The sequence below is a fragment of the Nipponia nippon genome, unplaced genomic scaffold, assembly GCF_047370975.1.
Source record: "Nipponia nippon isolate SJK-2023a ecotype South Korea unplaced genomic scaffold, ASM4737097v1 scaffold_14, whole genome shotgun sequence".
Lineage (NCBI taxonomy): Eukaryota > Metazoa > Chordata > Aves > Pelecaniformes > Threskiornithidae > Nipponia > Nipponia nippon.
The window spans coordinates 9,880,947-9,898,178 of NW_028262330.1; the positions used below are offsets into that span (position 1 = coordinate 9,880,947).

General features: G+C 47.3%; 1 protein-coding gene across 4 annotated transcripts; it reads right to left on the minus strand.

Moving 5' to 3' along the window:
• Positions 1-1,786: 1,786 nt before the first annotated feature.
• DUS1L (dihydrouridine synthase 1 like) lies at positions 1,787-15,358 on the minus strand. Of its 4 annotated transcripts, XM_087751212.1 has the most exons (14): positions 14,496-14,604; positions 12,872-12,934; positions 12,394-12,502; positions 11,425-11,475; positions 9,594-9,706; positions 8,756-8,838; positions 8,507-8,610; positions 7,399-7,543; positions 6,682-6,778; positions 6,232-6,320; positions 5,261-5,427; positions 4,671-4,708; positions 2,457-2,532; positions 1,787-2,137 (listed from the first exon to the last, which is right to left on the minus strand). In XM_087751212.1, the coding sequence occupies exons 1-14, from the start codon at positions 14,499-14,501 to the stop codon at positions 1,986-1,988; spliced, it is 1,293 nt and encodes a 430-aa protein (XP_087607338.1). In that variant the 5' UTR covers positions 14,502-14,604; the 3' UTR covers positions 1,787-1,985. The 4 variants fall into 4 exon arrangements, with proteins under 4 accessions (XP_087607338.1, XP_087607337.1, XP_087607340.1 ...); XM_087751211.1 differs by lacking the exons at positions 12,872-12,934; positions 14,496-14,604 and adding an exon at positions 14,894-15,348; XM_087751214.1 differs by lacking the exon at positions 12,872-12,934 and having other exon boundaries at positions 14,496-14,620.
• Positions 15,359-17,232: the final 1,874 nt, after the last annotated feature.

Below are 17,232 nucleotides of genomic sequence, written 5' to 3' on the forward strand. Positions count from 1 at the left end.
CCAGCTAAAACAGGGTGAGCTCTTCTGTCTGTGAAATGAAGTGGCCCCGTACCGGCCAAACCCTCCAAGCGTCGGCTGCTCAGAACTACAGACCAGAAAGTGATAATACGGCCTGTCCACGCAGAACGCGTTACTACGTACCCTAAGGTGGTTTTGAGGGCAGTTTGTTGACAATTTGCTTGCTTTATTTTGCTTACAGAACTGACAGCTTGACCCCAACAAAATTCCTTGTTGCTGTGCTGCAGTAGGCTGTTAGAGAAACGTTAGGTTACACACCAGCCTAGAATAAACTAAACCAAAAAAATTAAGGCTAGTTATGAATAAATCTGCCTCCACGGAGGCAAACCTACTGGCTTAAACCAGGCGTGCTTAGTCTAGCAAGCAGGGCACGCTCGTCAACGTATGCCAGCTCTCTTGCTGGTCTGGCCATGCGAAGCAGAGGTTTGCCTTGCCGGAGGCAGGTCCGGGGCTAGCGCAGGGCTCGGGCCCTGCGCCCCTCCGAGCCTGGCACCCTGGGGGGCCGCCCAAGCTGCGTTAGATGGGTGCAGACGGTTGCTCAGCACCCAGGCCAGGCAGGTCGCTCTGGACCGGTCCTGCCCCACGCCCCGTCTCCGTCCCATTCCCCCCGCAGCTCCCCTTGGGCTTTTTTGTTCCCCCCTCTCCCCCTGCCTCTTTTCTCCATGTCCCTTGGAGGAACGGTAGATTGAGACCTGCCGCTGACAGCTCTGCTGCGGTACAGGGCTCGTTCGTAACGTGCCAGCTTTGCCAGCCCAAGCGCCGCGCGTTTTACAGGCCCCACGCCGCCTCGCGGCTTTGTTCCCCTCGGGAGGCTCCGTGTGCCCAGAAGGCACCAACAGGCCTGCTGCCTTCAGCGCGGCGCCGGCAGCGCTGCAGCGAGGCCTGCAGCTGCAGGAGGTGGCAGCGTGCGCCGGAGCAGGGGCACCGAGCATGCAGTGATGGGAAGTGCACCCAGAAAATAGCCCATGGGGAGATAAATATTCAAAGCTGAGCTAAGCTTTACTTATTCTAGCTTAAGCACGGGACGGCTTGCCTTCCATCTCTTCAGTCTATTAAACAGCTGCATACTACTGCTAATTTTTTTTTTTTTGGCTGCTGACATTCTTTAGCGCATGCTGACCGCTGGAACGCCCCGCTGACCGAGCGCCCAGGAGACACACAAAGCCCACGGGGGAAAAGGGTAAAAGGCAGGTAGGGGTCTTGCACGTGTAGAGCTGCATCTGGCTTTGACACACCTCTCCCAAACTTACCAGGCGGGAAGGCGAAAGAATGATCGCATAATTAGGTATGAAACGTTGAGCAGGGAAAGGTTCCCGGACTTGGTTGTAACTTAGCACATCATTTCAGACAACCCTCTCTCAAAATAGAGATTTCATTTTCCCCCCAGCCTTTGGCTCATGGGAGACCGTTACACTTTATCATACTGTATAAAACTAATAATTGTTAATACACAAGGTGGTTATAGCAACTTCTTACAGTTTTACATTCACGTTTTCAAAGTATGGCTAGATTCTTTTCTGCACTGAAAACACGGTCTGCTGGAGCTCAGACAAACATCCCCCATTGTCTGTTAGTGAAGAAGTCGCTGACGTTGCTGTTTTTAGCGCGCCAGAATGCTGTCCTACTACAAGAAATTTATTCCCCGGTATTAAAAACGGGACGTGAAGAGTTACTGAACATACAAGAGGCGGATTGCGATGGCAGCCTACAGAGGTTGCCCCCACCCAAAAATGCAGCATTTTCAGTCTTCAAAACACAGCATGAGAAATTCAATTGCATCCTTTTTATTTCAAATGCAGGATAATTCCCTGAGTAAGCAGCTTTTTACTTAAATAAAACTTTTCCAGAACTTAAAATAAACGTGTGGAACAAGTTCACGCAGCTGACGGTGAGCTGGAGACGGCGCGTTCTTTGGCCCAGGGAAGCGCAGGCCTGGCGGGAGCTCCTTACTGTTCATCTCCAAAGGGTCACACTGCGCTGTCACCAGCCTCCTTCAGTGCCGCAGCCTCCCCCACGGCTACAGCTCCTCTCCGACTGAGCTCTGCCTTTTGAATTACTGTTTGACTACTCTGCCATGAAAGGGATTTTTCATATTTGGTCTTAAAAAGTAATCCATGACCTGAAGAAGCAAGGGTGGAGAAAAAAAAAAAAAAGAAACTGAAATGAGATGACTGCACTGGTCAGCAGAACAGCTCGTTCCTTGTAGTTATAAAGAATGGGGCTGGAATAGTCTGGAAACTCTGCACCCCAAGGCTTTGGAAGCAGAAGAAACACTGTACGTAGAAGGAAGAGCAGGCTTTTAAAATTGTACTATAAAACTTTAGATAGCTACGTATGTGGATTTTAACACACGCCCCCGTAAAGCAAAGATTAAAGTAATGGATATCCATGGGAGACGAGACGTTTGCTCAGTGACTCGCGAGGGCAGCGGCACTTACCCGGACAGTCGGCCGTCTCTTTGAACGCTCTTTTCTTACAGCAGCCTCGGCACATGTTAAACACACATTTATTGCCCTGCGTTGGGATGGGGGTGTAAAGAAGCTTGTATCAGTGAAAATAAAATTATTATTGTTTACTATAATAAGCAACAACAATACAGCTCTGCACATTCAGACCTTTGGGAGAAAAACCATGCCCTTGCCTATCAGGCAGTCACACCTCGGCCTAATGAAGATGACAGAGCTGATCTCCTGGGGGGAGCCCCAGCTATCAGCTGTTCGTACGTAGAGAACAAAAACTGAACCAAAACAAACCACAAAAATTCCACATTCCACTTCTGCAACATCGTCACGCGGTTGGGCAGCCCGAGGCGCACACGGGCAGCGGGCAAGTGCCGTAAGCAGTGTGGAGCAAGCCCCGTGAGAGCTGCTGCAGCTGAGCTGGCTGTAGTCCCCTGCAAAAGCAGGTCAAACACCGTGCCCGACACCTGGCTGCCATCTGTCGCTATGCCTAAAATAAATGTTACCACAGCAATTACGTCCTTATCTGAAGCTTAAACTATACCTGAGTATATATTAAAACCTAATGCATGGTGCTTAGCGGAGAGCAGCAGTTGAGTCGTGGCTAGCTGGCAACGCGGCTGGGCTGCCTGGGGGCCTGTGGGGCTTGGCTCACAGGTGCTCAGTGATCAGCTCGGAAAGTGGGGTTGTGTTGTTCGGCGTCTCTCCCTCCGCCCCAGTGAAAAATTCCTTTATGTTTAGGGAGCCCCTGGTTGAAATTTTTGGTCGTGGTTTTTTGGTTGGTTGGTGTTTTGTGGTTGTTTTTTTTTTTTTTTTTTTCTCCCCCATTCCATGACATAGCTTAGAAACATAGGATCTAGGGAAAAACAAAACCAAAACCCAAACCAGGTCCGGTCACACGAGTTCAAGGGCTGCCTGCAACATGACACTGATGTAAGAGCAAAACAAAACTGAGACTAAGCCCAGCCTCAGCCGGCGATGGCTGACACACCAAGCCGTGCCGCCTGGCTTAGCGCTGAAGCAGGGTGGCTTTGAAAGCAGGCCAGGTGACGGCTCAGTGGTTTCCCAATAACGAACACAGCAAGAAAAAAAACATTTTCTTCTGTAGCTGCAGCTCCAAATTGCGCCCCGGCTGGCTGCTCTTTCTACGGTGCTAGAACCGTGTTACAAAAGAGCGCACCACCCTGTGCCTGCGTCCCTGGCGCCCCAGAGCTGTAATGCTTTTTTTTTTTTTTTTCAGCTAGAACACAAAACTATGCCTTGCATCTTACAGCCTGCTTGCACATCTGCGTGCACAGCTATGTTAGCAGCAATAAATACACGCAGCAACATCGCCCTGTCAAGGAAACAGCTATGGTCCCCAAGGGAAAACAAACAACAAACCCCAACCAAACAAAAAACCAATGAACTCTTTTCAAATATCAAACAGTTGAACTTTCATACATAACGTTTCAAATACATATACGCTACACACAACCTGGAAACCAGCTGGCTTGTTTAACACTGCTCATGGTGAAAGTTGATGTTAATCTGCTAGCAAAAAGAGCCGCGTGCCTAGGTGCTCATTCTGATTAAGGGCATAGGTGCAAAACCACCAGCCCCCCGCGCTGCAGACTGCTGCCCGCCACCCACTGCAGGCTGCTCTGCGATGGTGGTCAGAGGCCTTGTATTAGTACACCAACAACCGTACCACTTATTCAAATTCTCAATGCTTGCAGAAAAACCCCACCCACCACTAACCCTCGTCAGAGGGGGGTTGTTTTGAATTTCGCAGTGCAATATACGTGTGTAATTACTGGCAGTTTGGAGACTTGGTTCCAAGAGATCTTGGGAAGTTCATCTAACTCACTCAACTCTTAGCAATAAATATCCTCAGCAGCAGAAAGGCGGCATTTTTTTGGAAATGAAGGCAAATGATATCAAAAAGCCTACATACGTTAGTGATTTTTGTGCAGCACCTTCACCTCAGAGATTGGTTACAGTTAATAATTAAGAGGCTTTTGCCTAAGTATGGACTTCTTTCCCCCCACCTACCAGCCTGACTCAGTACGCGTGCCTTACCGGACACTGGCATGGACCTGCCTCAGGAGTTAGAATCACAGAATAGAACCACAGAACAGTTTGGGTTGGAGGGGACCTGTAAAGGTGAGCCATTTAATGGAAATGCTTTCATGGACACGGGCACTGACTTACCTTAGGGTTTCCACATTGATCACATTTTGCATATTTGGCTGGAAAAGAGAGAGACGTGATTTCAGCAATGGTATTTTTATAGGGAAGAAGTAAAGTACAAAAAAAAAAAAAATCAGGGTCAGGCAAAGCTGGTGCTTTTCTAGCCAGAGAGAAACTCTTTTTCTGAAATAAATATACAGTACCTCAAAGAACAGTGCAAAGGTAAAGAAACTTTGACTTTTTAAGTGCCTCTAAGTGAAATCCAAACAGAGAAAATTTTAATCCTCAAGTCAAGTGTAAAAGAGGAGGACATCTGCTTGAACTGCATATGAAACTTCAATTTCAAATATTAGTGACAGCTACAATTTAGTTTGTAAAGCGTTCTGATCTTAAAAAGATGCTTATAGTGGATCAGTGACCTACTTCTTTGATCCTTGTTTTCTTTACATAATTTGAATCACACTGCCTACTATCAAAATTTCCCAATAATCCCCGCTCTTTTTAAAGAAGTTTCTACAAGTACATAAACAAGGAAAATAAAGTAGCGGCAATTTATGTCAAATATGGTATCAGCAACTTTCCACGCATTTATGCCAATAAATGGAACTTACGTTTTAAAGATGGATCAAAGCTTTTATTTGGATTTCTCAACTTCTTTTTTTGCTTATTCTTTGACAGAAGTTCAGAATTTCCATCTTCCTCCTCTTCCAGAGCGCGTTTCCCTCGCACGCCTTTTTCAGTCCCACTTGCTCCATTCTCCTTGCACCTCTCCTTTGGCCTGAAACAGTGAATATCATCCTAAGCTGGCTGAAGGGAAGGAGCGGCTGTTCCCTGGCCACTATTCTGGTTTACAGAAATCTGGGTGAACTGTAAACCCTTCTATCACGGCTAAATTACAAAGAAGTGTCATTGCCCTTAGAAGTGAACAGAAAAACCTTACTTTTTTGTTAACGCTGGCTGTTAATAACAGACACGCTGTTGTATATTGGCTGGGAAGTCAATGAAAGTTGGCCGGTTAAATTAGTTACGTACCTGTTAACCTGTTATTCCCAGGTTTTACTTGAGTATTTACTTAATTTACTGAATTATTTACTGAAGTATTAATCTTGACATGCTCGTTCTCTTCTTCAGCCCAATTTGCACAACAGAAAGGGAATAAGCTATCTGTAAAGCTTGTCCATACAACACAAGCATCCTTTACAGAATACAGTTTAGTTCCCATCTTTGCTACCCTGGCAGTTACCAGCAACATTCACGTTACGTGTCACAATAAAGTACCGCCAGGTAGCACATCTGTGGCACGTCGGGTTCTCTTTCTCAGCTGCAGTGCAATTCTCGCTTTTTACTTTAGAGAGAGAGAGAACCTGAGGAGGGTCTGAAGGAGAAGATGCATACAATGAGCAACATCCCCCCGAACAAAGCAATAACCAGGAAAAAAACAAACCCAAATAAAAATAATCCAAAGTCTTCACTTATTTTCAAGTGAACGTAAGCTCCTAGAACAGAACCGGATGGCTCTGTTCTGACAGCATGGGTGGGAAAGGCCTAAGGGTACCTGTCCGTGTTAGAATAGATAACTCACCCTGGCCTGATGTATGGCTGACAGATCCAGTGGAAAAAAGGCAACCCTTCTTTTGGCTTTTCTCCTTCTTTCTGATTAGCTATTTCTTCCTGCAGCATAGAGTTACAGTCAGCTTTCCTGGAGTTCTCAAGAAATACTCTAAATAATACTTCAAACTCCAGGAAACTACAAAGTGGAATTTAAACTAACAGTTGCTGACAGCTGAATATACGCAAAAAACCCCAACTAAGACATGAAATGAAGCAGGTTTGTAACTCCTAAATCAACTTTACCCCATGTAAAGCTGTTCAGGCTTAAGGGGCTGCTACTGTAGCAAACTACCAATACCAAGGTTGGCAAGCCACAAAGTTCTAACGCAGTGGCTAACAGACATCAACTGCATGACACGCACGTAAGCTCCCACCAAGTGCAGACAGGGTTGTTCTGGGAAATTAGGGCCCATCTTGGTACCTGGCATCGTAGTTTCAGCTCCCTGTTGACATCTACAATGCCCTCTAGAGTCTTCACTTTTGCTAATTCTTCACGCAGCTGCTGGTAAACTTGAAGCCTGAGGCAAATCCCAAACATCAAGTCATATTTATTCATTATTGCTAGACTGAGGAGATCAACTCAATGTCTTTATAAAAGCTTTTTATAGATTTTTCTTGCTGCATTTGCCTTTGGTAGAAGCTTATCTTCTAAGTCCAGAGACAAGCACACATACCTGCTCCTCTTTTCCAAATAAACACTTGGCACACAACCAAGGCACTTCGAGATAAGCTAACGTGAACGTACAGTGCATCAGCTGCTCCTCCGCAACTGCCCGTGGCCATGCTCCTACTCCACAATAAATGCAAGACAGCTGGCCTCGCAATGAACACCGAGTTCGTTAGCTCGTGTTTGCCACGAAGCGCATGTGTGCGTATGGGCAATTACCACACGGTAGCTGATGCGCTGTGAGCTCGTGCCCTAGCTCATCTTGTGGCAACTCAGTCATTCCCCATGCCCTATTTCCCAGACGCGCAGTGAAGGGTAAAGGCCTCAGCCCACATTCTCTCCAGCCAGGTCCAGGAAAGAAAACCTTGCAGCATACTAATTCTGGCCAAACAAATCCTTGTCCAGAAAAGCCAGACACTTGCTAAGCAGGATGAGCCCTGAAAACATTAAGAGTTCTCTGGAGATACTCACGTGTGATGCCAGAGCTTGAAGAGATGAGCCCTAACATAAGACAATGGACAAGGGTACTTCTGCACTATCTCCAGATATTCCTCAGCCATCTCCCACACCAATGGGTTTCGGCCCTCAAACAAAGCTGGGTTATGAAGATTACCTTCTAGGGAATGAAAAGAAATACTCAAACTTTCATTTCAGGATTGAAACAGAAAACAAAATCTAGGCTCTGCAGCTTGATCAGCTCTGTTGTGCTTCTGCCAGCCAGTCACAGACACATCAGCCACGTACTCACAGAGAGGAACACGGGGTCCATAAAAGTCTCGCCTGACCTCAGGATGCTATATTTCACTATACAATTCTTAATTGAGCCAAATAGCTCATATCTAATTCAAGTACATTTTCCAGAAAGGCATCCAATCTTGACACAAAGACAGTAAAAAAATGAATAAATGGAGAAATCACTGCTTTTGTTGCCCAGTGGTTAAATACTTGGACAACGGGTGTCTTACCTTATGTCTGTATTCACGTTTGTCTGCCCTAAGTTTACAAATACTGCTTCTCACTCTGTTTTTCTCTACTAGTTTCACAAGCCTTTTGTTAACCAGTATTTTCTAAAAATAAGATTCTACAACCTCCCAGAAAATGTTTCATTGCTTTAACTGTGCGAGTGATTGGAAGCTTTTTCTGGTGTCTATCCTAGCTCTTCCTGTAGGAAGCTATGCCAATTCTTTCTTGTCCCAAACCAACAGGAACCATCTGCAGGAATATTCATCAGTGGATGCGCTTACTGCACCAAGATCCATTCAAAAACCATTCCATTAATTAACAGATGTCATGAAAATATTCCAGAACAACAGGAGTCCCATATGCCTTTGTCCAGGAATTAGATTTGAGCTCTCCGCTCAATGGTACTACAAGTCCAACATAACAATTCTTACAAATCTGAAGTGACTCCTGGAGATGGGCAGTATAAGAGGGGAGAGAATGGCCGCTCAGCTTTCAATCAAATCTGTTCACCCAGTCAGTCTGACGTAAGCTTTTAATAAATGTATATGGGGCTGCTAAGAGAGTAAGAAACAGTTCGTATTCTCATCTATTATGAGTAAAAGTTCATTTTCTTTACCTGCACTCATGACACCATGAACTCCCGTCTTACGGATACATTCTTCCACGTCACTGAGACACTGGATGTTTCCATTTGCAAATACAGGAATGCTCACAGCTTTTCTACACCAGTGAATAAAACAGATGCATAAAATTGAGAATTAGAATGTTTAGAGTCAACCCAGAAATTCTACTCCTGTCACACAGATTTGTTTGCTCTTCAATGCCTGTTAGCAGAAACCCACCAGGACTGGTACTGCTCACTAACCTGACAGCTTGAATGTGCTCCCAAGATGCCACGCCAGCAAGGGGTCCTTTCTGTTCTTTAGTACGGCCGTGCACAGTCAGCAGCTAGAAGACAAAGTTACATTTACTTTTCATGTGTATGAACCACTGGAACAAATCCACTGACAAAAATTTCCTTTCACCCCATACACTTCGTGGATGCCACTGAATTCCCACTGCTATTTCAACAGCGCAGGGACTTTGGTATCACAGAACGGTATCAACAGCTCACCTACCATGGCATGGTCTTGGGCTTCTTTCAGCTTGCTATTCCACAGCATGACAAGGTCGTATCTTGGGAGAACCTACAGATTTCCTACTGCATTGGCTCCCATCTGTGATTCACTTTGGAATTTGTGATGTATTGATCTGGCTTGCTCCTCAGCAGAAGGCCTGAATACTGTCAGTGCTGGCTCTAACTACAGACCGTCTCTTCCAATTTAACTGGAGTTAAATCCTAGAAGGCTGCCTGTTTCTTCACTAGCGGTGGCCATCTTTGATACTGTTTTTTTCTGTGGATTTCATGCATTCACACTGCCTCCTGAAGCACTACGTTAGACTGAGACGCTCAGCCACAGTGAAGGATGCCCCACTGCGCCATGATTACAAGAGAGACTCTGAAGTCATGATGTCTTCCGTATCATACTACTGACCCGCTGCCTGTGACTGCAAATACATACAATCTCTCTGCATCCCGTTCTCTCTGTCTGTAAAACAATGTAGCCTATTCACCTCTAGAGTACACCAAGATCTGGTCATCAGATGCTTAATATAGAGAGACGTGCCCAGTGGGAGAGCCGAGGGAGCAGCTGCCTCCTTACCTGGCAGCCAGCTTTCTCCAGCATCTGTGCATACTTCACTGTCTTGTCAATTTCTGGGAAAACGCGGATTTTGCATGTGATGGGAACAGAGAGCTTCTCGTTAGCCAGTAAAACTGGGAAAGATTGAAAAGACAGGTAAGTGGGCTGCACAATGCTATGAAAAGTGCCTACTCTCCTCAAGATCTGATACTGGGTGTGGTATGGAAAAAGCCTGAAAAGTTAATGCTATGTAGTTCTCACAGCTTAAACAATCAGCAATGTCCTCTGCAATCCTTATTGCATAGGTTAATCAAGTAATAGTAAAACATGACACACAAAATCTGCATTCTAACAAGAAGGCATAAAATAGTCAGCATTAATAACCCTACCGTTTCCACTGCATCAAACCTTCACTTCCAAGGACCACCCCCCTCAAATTTTAATCATTGATACAGGTTTACTGTCATCACAGGGTATTCTGCTCCTTCTACTCTGCCAACAACATTAACACTCGCTTGTCTACCTTTCCTACAAATAATCATGACAAGTAGAGTTTTCTCCACGGCAAGCAGAGGCTTAGCAGCCGAGGTAGGCTGTGGACCCAGTTAAGTAGTACATGTAGGTTACGGAGTCAGGGGGAAATCCAGAACAAGATGTTAAACTCCCATAGTCTTTACACAGTGCATGGAATCGGAAAACTACTAAAAAGAGAGCTAACGAAGACAGCCAACAGAAAACACGGAGCAATGGCAGGCCTGAAATTCTCTCCCAGAGCTTGGATGTATAATGTAGGAAGTCACCTGCTTTCTTCTAATCCAAATCCCAGAAGCTCTAATGATAGGTACGTCCTACCACCCTTTCAAAGGAGCAAGCAAGGTGCGTACAGGTGCAAGCAGAAAATAGTACTCTCTCATTTTAAAGAAGGCTGGCGGAGAAGGAGGAAGAGGAAGCTTTGCCCACCTTTTATACAATAGCCTAATAAGACAGCTCTCTTGCTAGACAGCCTGGGTTCTCATCCAACTATATGACCTGGTTCTCTTCTCACCTTGAGGCTGTTCTGATTTGCATCGTTCACTCCTAAGAAAAGTGCCCTAACCACCACACTACATGCTGGGCAGGGAAGCACTGTCTGTCTTTCCAGGTTCTCAGCAGTGTCTTTGTGTCAAACATCATTCAAGATTCCCTGGACGACAGGGAACGCAAACAGAAGAAAGACTCTTTAACTTCACGGTTCAGACACTTGCTTTGAAGTGGGGTGAAGGTGCATTCTCAGCTGTACACAAGGACCAAAACCTTGCTGTTTAAATCGGTTCCGAATGTATTTCTTAAAAAAATATGATACTGCTCACAACTGCTACTGATAGTCTGAAAACATCCTACACACATTTGGAGAAGAGAGGCATAACTTGCTATGGTGTGGACAGAAAGAGTACGCTGAGTTGATCAGAAAAGGGCAACTGTGGCTTCAAGCAGAAACACAACTCCTGGCACCCGAGAACTTCAAAGTGAAAAAAGTAAGGCACTGGGAGTTCTGTTGTTTCTAGAGTTGGAGAGCCACTAAGCCATCATTAGATTGGGACTTAATTGACTTACTTTCTCCTAAAATCTGTTTCAGGTACTGAAGTCTTTTAGCAGATCTAGCATGAGTTTGTAGTAGGATGCCACCAAGTATCTTGAGGGTGCCACTGGAATACAGTAAGGCAAAAAAACCCCACCCAAACACAACCCTCCCCAAAGAAACATGCTGCACCTCCTTTCCCCCCAAATCCCTAGACCTCCTCTCAGGAATGAGTTCACCCCACTTCCTCTCAAAGTGAAGCCTCTCTGAAGTGAGGCCCCTCTAAAGACTTACTCATTCTCTGAAGAAGATCCCACTCCTCTTGCAGGAATGCTCCGTAGTGACCTATAATAAAATAGCATACGACAGACTTGTACAGAAGAGTAAGATTCTGAAGTATACAGCTTTCATAAATGTTCACATACAAAGATCCAGACACTCATGCGCCTCACTGCCAGAAACAGAGTTGCTCTGTCCTGCCCAAACTGGAAGAGTTGGATCATTCGGTTCCCCATGCCACCCTAGATTTACAGGATAAACACTGAATCCCCGCACCCTGCTTTCACTGCTGCTCCCTAAGGCTGGTGTGCTGACGCTGGCAGCTCAAAGTCCAACTTTCAGGGGTGTTTAAAAATTCCCTTCAGGATAAAACCTGATCAGACTGAAAGATCTATTTGCCCTGCACACCACTGATCATTTCCTATTAGTCCCTGAAAGACATTTTAGAAGGGGAATGGGCAGTTACTGAACAAATCTTTCCTCAACATCCTAACTGATCCAAAATTTTCAAACCCGGGTTCTGGTTTTCAAACACAGCTATCTTTGCAATATCTTTAAGGGATTCAGCAGGTGTTATCCTCTTATATGCTAATGTGAATAAACTCTGTGCAAGTATCAAGGAAAGAGGGGATGCTAAGTGCCTGCATGATATCACTTTAAATGCAGTTTTGCAAAATTAGGCAGTTTGAGCAACTGAGATCACAAAGAAGATCAAGCTCTTCCTAAAAATACTTTTTCTGAAGGATATTCTAGACACAAGAGGTGTCGCTCAAGAGAAGTTGGAATTAATTATTAGTATATCTAATTCTTGCTTTAGGTACTACAAAGCATTACCTGTTAAAGTGGGTGTAACTAAGTCTGACCTCAGCAGTACTGCAGCCACCCCCCTCAGGCCTAATTTGGTCCTCTTCATGTTTTATGGCCACCGTTGGCATTCGAAACATGCCATTTCTCTGTGTATCCAGGGGTCAGATTTGCACGTACCTCTCTTTGCGATCATTTGGGGGCAACCTAAATTTAAGTCTATGGCATCGCAATAATCCTGAGCCAACAGCGCTGCTTGGACAAACACTTCAGGGTCATTGGCACAGAACTGAGAAAGACAAAGAAAAGTGGAATCATCAGGCAATAGCTTTCTTCAAGGACTGACAACACATTATGACATAGTTATGAAGCAACTACTTGCTACAGAAAACAGGCATAATATGCACAGTTAATAACAGCAAACACTGTTTCTCAAATAAAACCCAACAAACAAAAACTGTGACACTTACCAGCTAAAGATCCTCAACCTTCAAATGACAAAATGAGAAAGTTGAGCATTCGAGAGACAAAGAAATATCTGTAGAATATTTTACATGTAGTACCCAAGAACAAGAGGGAACAACTCTTAAAATCCCCTGTAAGAACAAGCAGCTGTAGCATTTTAATACATAAAGGTGGTGCAGAAGAAAAGAGTTACCTGTGGTGCCTCTGGCTCTTGAGACAATTCAAACTTTGTAGATACCAATAAGCACCACTGCCTCTAAAATGAATTCACATTAGCGTGGAGTGTGAAACAGACACATTGGGCTGTTAGTCAAATACTCAGTCTTAAATAAAATTAACATTACATTTAAAGCACAGTGCAAAAATCAATTTATTAAGAAAAATTAGGTTAATTTGAAGCTGCTTTGTTGAAGAGGACAGAGCCAGACTATTCTTCTCATTTATGCTTTTAAACAGATTTTCTAAAATTCATTATCAACAAAACCCAATGCCATTACTTCTTTAAATAATATGGATTTGAACTCAAAAACATGTGAGCAGAAGCTGTTACTTAAACCCTACAGCACTACATAAATTATGGCTGACACCAACTAAAACCAGAAAAGGCATTTGCTTTCTCTGAGGCGACTGAAACAACGGAAAGCCTCCAACCAAGCCACATCAGTGAGGGCTTTTACACAGCAAACGAAGCCCCCAGAGCAGGCTGGGCTCAGATGCACCTCTGCCTAATCTGTTTCCAAGAGTCCGTGACCAAAACCCAAGCCTGCCCAGAAATACTGCAGAACTCAGTACGGATGGCTGTAGCGGGTCAATCCAAAGATCAATCTAGTTAGTTCTGTGCCTTATGTCCTATAGTGGCCAGTGGGAAAAAGGATAATCCAGCAAGCTCGCAGTAGCTGGCACTGTTCAGAACACACAGCCTACTGAGCTGAAGATCTGTGTTCAAAAGACTTACAGCTTTCTAAGACTATTTAAATTCCCGCCACCTGTATTCTTCTGTGGCAAAATACACTACCTCCCGTGGAAAACAAAGCTGTAGTGAGACAGGCCAAAGGTCCGCCTCATCCTGCTCTGATAACGGTCAACAACAGATGCCTAGGGAACAGCAGAAGCTGGAAAGCGTCTTCAAGGACTTCGGAAGCAGAAGTGGTGTTTCCTGCACTTAATGACCCTCAACAGAGTTTTCCTTCATTTGCTTTCTAAACTCATGCAATCTGTCAGCATCCAGTATGCGGCAATGAATTCTGCAGTTTGTAACTACCACTACCCTTACTCAGCACTCCTGTTTCCTGGTCGTCACCTTCAAGCCAGTCATACTTTCACAGACTTCTCCCATCTCTCCCCTCAGTCAGGGGAGACACTTCTCTTCCAGGGTGAAGAGTCCTCATCCATTTAACTGCTCCAGATGTGGAAATCACACCGTTCCTCTGCTTGCGCCGACTGTCCTTCCCTGCATTATTCCCCAGCTCTCCAGGCCCCTCTCCCTCTTTGGGATGGAGCGGAGGTACCTGAACCTCACACAGGACTCGAGAAGCAGAAGCAACGCAAGCTTAAAAGTGCGTCCTGTCTTCCTTGCATCCTTTTTCTACAGCTAAGCACGGAGCTCTTGGTTCAGAGAACTGTTCAAAAACCTGTGATCCTCCCTAAGCGGTACCAGATTTGGAACAACCCTTGCCTCTAGAAGATCAGCTGCGATTTATCTCTAAAGACAAGGTGTAGAGGACTGAAGCCCTGTGAGAAGCCTAGTGCTCAGGCCCCTGTGGTTAAGGCAGCAAATCCTCTTTGCTAGACAAGGGACAACAGAAAACCACACTTACCTTCATGAGCTAAGTACTGTTAGCGGCGTTTAGGTGAAGAAAATGAGATTTCTGTCATCCTGTATAACCACTTTAAAATCTGGGTGAGACCGACCAGCTTGAACTCATGCGCGTTTGGCACACGTCTGCATTTGTTGACACAAACGGGGTGGGTGACGAGGGTGAGGGTGCATTTGGCAATGCTGACGTGATTCTGCGGCGTCACCCAAGAGCGCACCGCGAGGTGAACCCCGGGCGAGCTCCTCCCGGTGCCAGGGCTGACCGGGCCGGCACCGGGGCTGACCGAGGGCCGACCGGGCCGGCGCCGCCGCTCCGGGAGCGCAGCGGCCGGGCCGGGCCGGGCCGGGCCGGGGGCCGGTGGGGGGTCCCGGCGGCCCGTGGGCGGTCGCGATGCTCACCTGGACGATGAGCGGGCGGTCCTCGGGACAGGCCTCGCCGTAGAGGTTCTCCCGGCGGTAGTTGGCGTCCCTGAGGAAGACCTGGGCGTGCAGCATCGGCGTGTAGCAGAGCTGGGCGCCGTGGCGGCGGCTCAGCAGCCTCCAGGCCAGCTCGCTCTGGTCCACCATGGGCGCCACCACGTAGTGGGCGCTCCGCAGCGTCTCCCTCCAGAAGGCCTCCCCGCGCAGCTTCGGCATCTCTCTCCCGCCTGCCCGCCCGCGCAGCGCTGCGGCAGCTGCCGCCCCGCGCCGCCGTACCGGGGCTCGCAGCCGCCGCCTGAGGCCCGGGGGCGGGCGCGATCGCTGGGCCCTGGCAGGGCAGCGGGGCGACCGGACGGTACCACCGCCATCCCGCTCCGGCCGGCCCAGCAGTGCAGCTGCGCGCCGTCCCCTCCGGAAACCGCGGCGCTGCGCGGAAGCGTCCGGGCGTCCGCCGGGCCGGCGTGCGAAGGCGGGGGGCCGCGCTCCGCCGCTTTCCCGCCGCGGCGGCGGGCGCTGGCTGGGAGCCTGCCGGTGCTTGGACCCCCCCCGCCCGGGGCTCGGTGACGAAGGCCACGGGCGGCCTCCCCGCCGGCGAACGGGCACGGCCCCGCGGTGCGTGGGGCTCCCCCGCGGGCCCTGAGCCAGCCAGGAGGCCCCGGCCGTCAGCGGGGCCGCGCCTGGCACCGCACGGCCTCTGCAGCGGCAGCCGGCCTCGCCCGGCCCCGCGCCCGGCCCCGTCCCGCCGTGGCTGGCAGCGCACCCACCCTCCCCGGCGCCCGCGTCCCCACAAGGGCTTTTGGTTTGGCGTTTTGGCCTCTGTCCCCAACAGACGCCAAGGTGAAGCGGTTGTTGAGCGTTAGGAGAACTCGGACTAAGCGAGGGGGGCTCGCCGGGCCTTCGTGTCAGACGATCAGGGCGGAGAGGCGGAAATAATCATAGAATCATGGAATTGTTAAGGTTGGAAAGGACCTCTGAGATCATCGAGTCCAACCGGTAACCGAACGGCCTGGTCCACCTCTAACCCGTGTCCCTAAGCACCGCATCCACACGTTTTTTGGACACTCCCAGGGACCGTGATTGCACCGCTTCCCCGGGCAGTCTGTTCAATGCCCAACCACGCTCTCCATGAAGAAATTTTTCCTAATATCTAATCTAAATCTTCCCTGGTGCAACTTGAGCCCATTTCCTCTCATCCTGAATCCCCCTGGCTGAACCAAAAATAACAACATGCATGGCAAAACCATTCATTCAGCAGCATTTTATAAAGCTACTGACCACCGCCGGGATGAGCACAGCGGGGGATTTCCTCTTCTCATCTGCCGGTACCTTCCAGAACGTCAAAAATGCTGCATCTCTACTCCAGTCAAATCATCAATGTAACTTTAGTCATAGGGCTTTAGACGTTGTTTCTTTAAAAGGGGAAAACCTCCAACAAAACCATTACACACCCCAACAAAGCACCAGAGCCTCAGCAGGGTTCCACGAATAGTCCAATTGTTCAGCAAGTCTGTTAGAGCCTGTGCATTGACAGCCTTCACAGTTCAAGTTCACCATCAAAGCCTACGTTTCTTTCCCCCTCCCCAACTTTCTAGCACTCACAGCTGTGATGAACCCTGCTGCAAGAAATAGCTAAGCTTCAAGCTTTTCTGATTCTTTTCTACCATCTTCTGCTACCTTCCAGAGGCCTAAACACCCCATTCTGCGATTTTAAATACCCAGCCTCTCCAAGCCTCCTCCACCACTCCCCTTTCCTCTTATGCAGCTGCTCCAGGTGTTTTTTTTTGTTTTTGTGTTTGTTTTTTTTTTTCTTTCTTTCTTTCTTTCTTTCAACCCCAACTTGCTGGCAAGGTGTCTGATCTTCAGTTATGGTAACTGAACTAATTGCAGGAGACACAAACACCTGCTTCCTTTATCACTATTCTGCCGTAAATCTTTTGGGTTTTACTTGACCTCCATCTCGGCACCAGAAAGCTTCTCTACTTCTGCTGTCTGGTGTTGCTGGTTAAAGTCACCAGTTCTGTTAAACTGTGACCCTTCTTGCATTTTCTTAGCTATCATCTTCGGCAAGAGAGGCATATTTCTTTCCCCTCAGGAAGGTGATAGAATAGAAAAGGAAAACAATAGCCTTAATGCTGATGACTGCATGTGCTGTGTCCCATGGGTTCTTATCCTTACTATTAAGGCTAGATTGCAGATTTAAGGTATGCTACCCCCCATTTCAGAACAGCAAGGTGACACTGTGAGCCCAAGGAAGTTGATAGAGCCAACAGGGGACTCTCTCAGTCTCAAGATTAAGACCAGCGTGGTGCAGAGAAGCC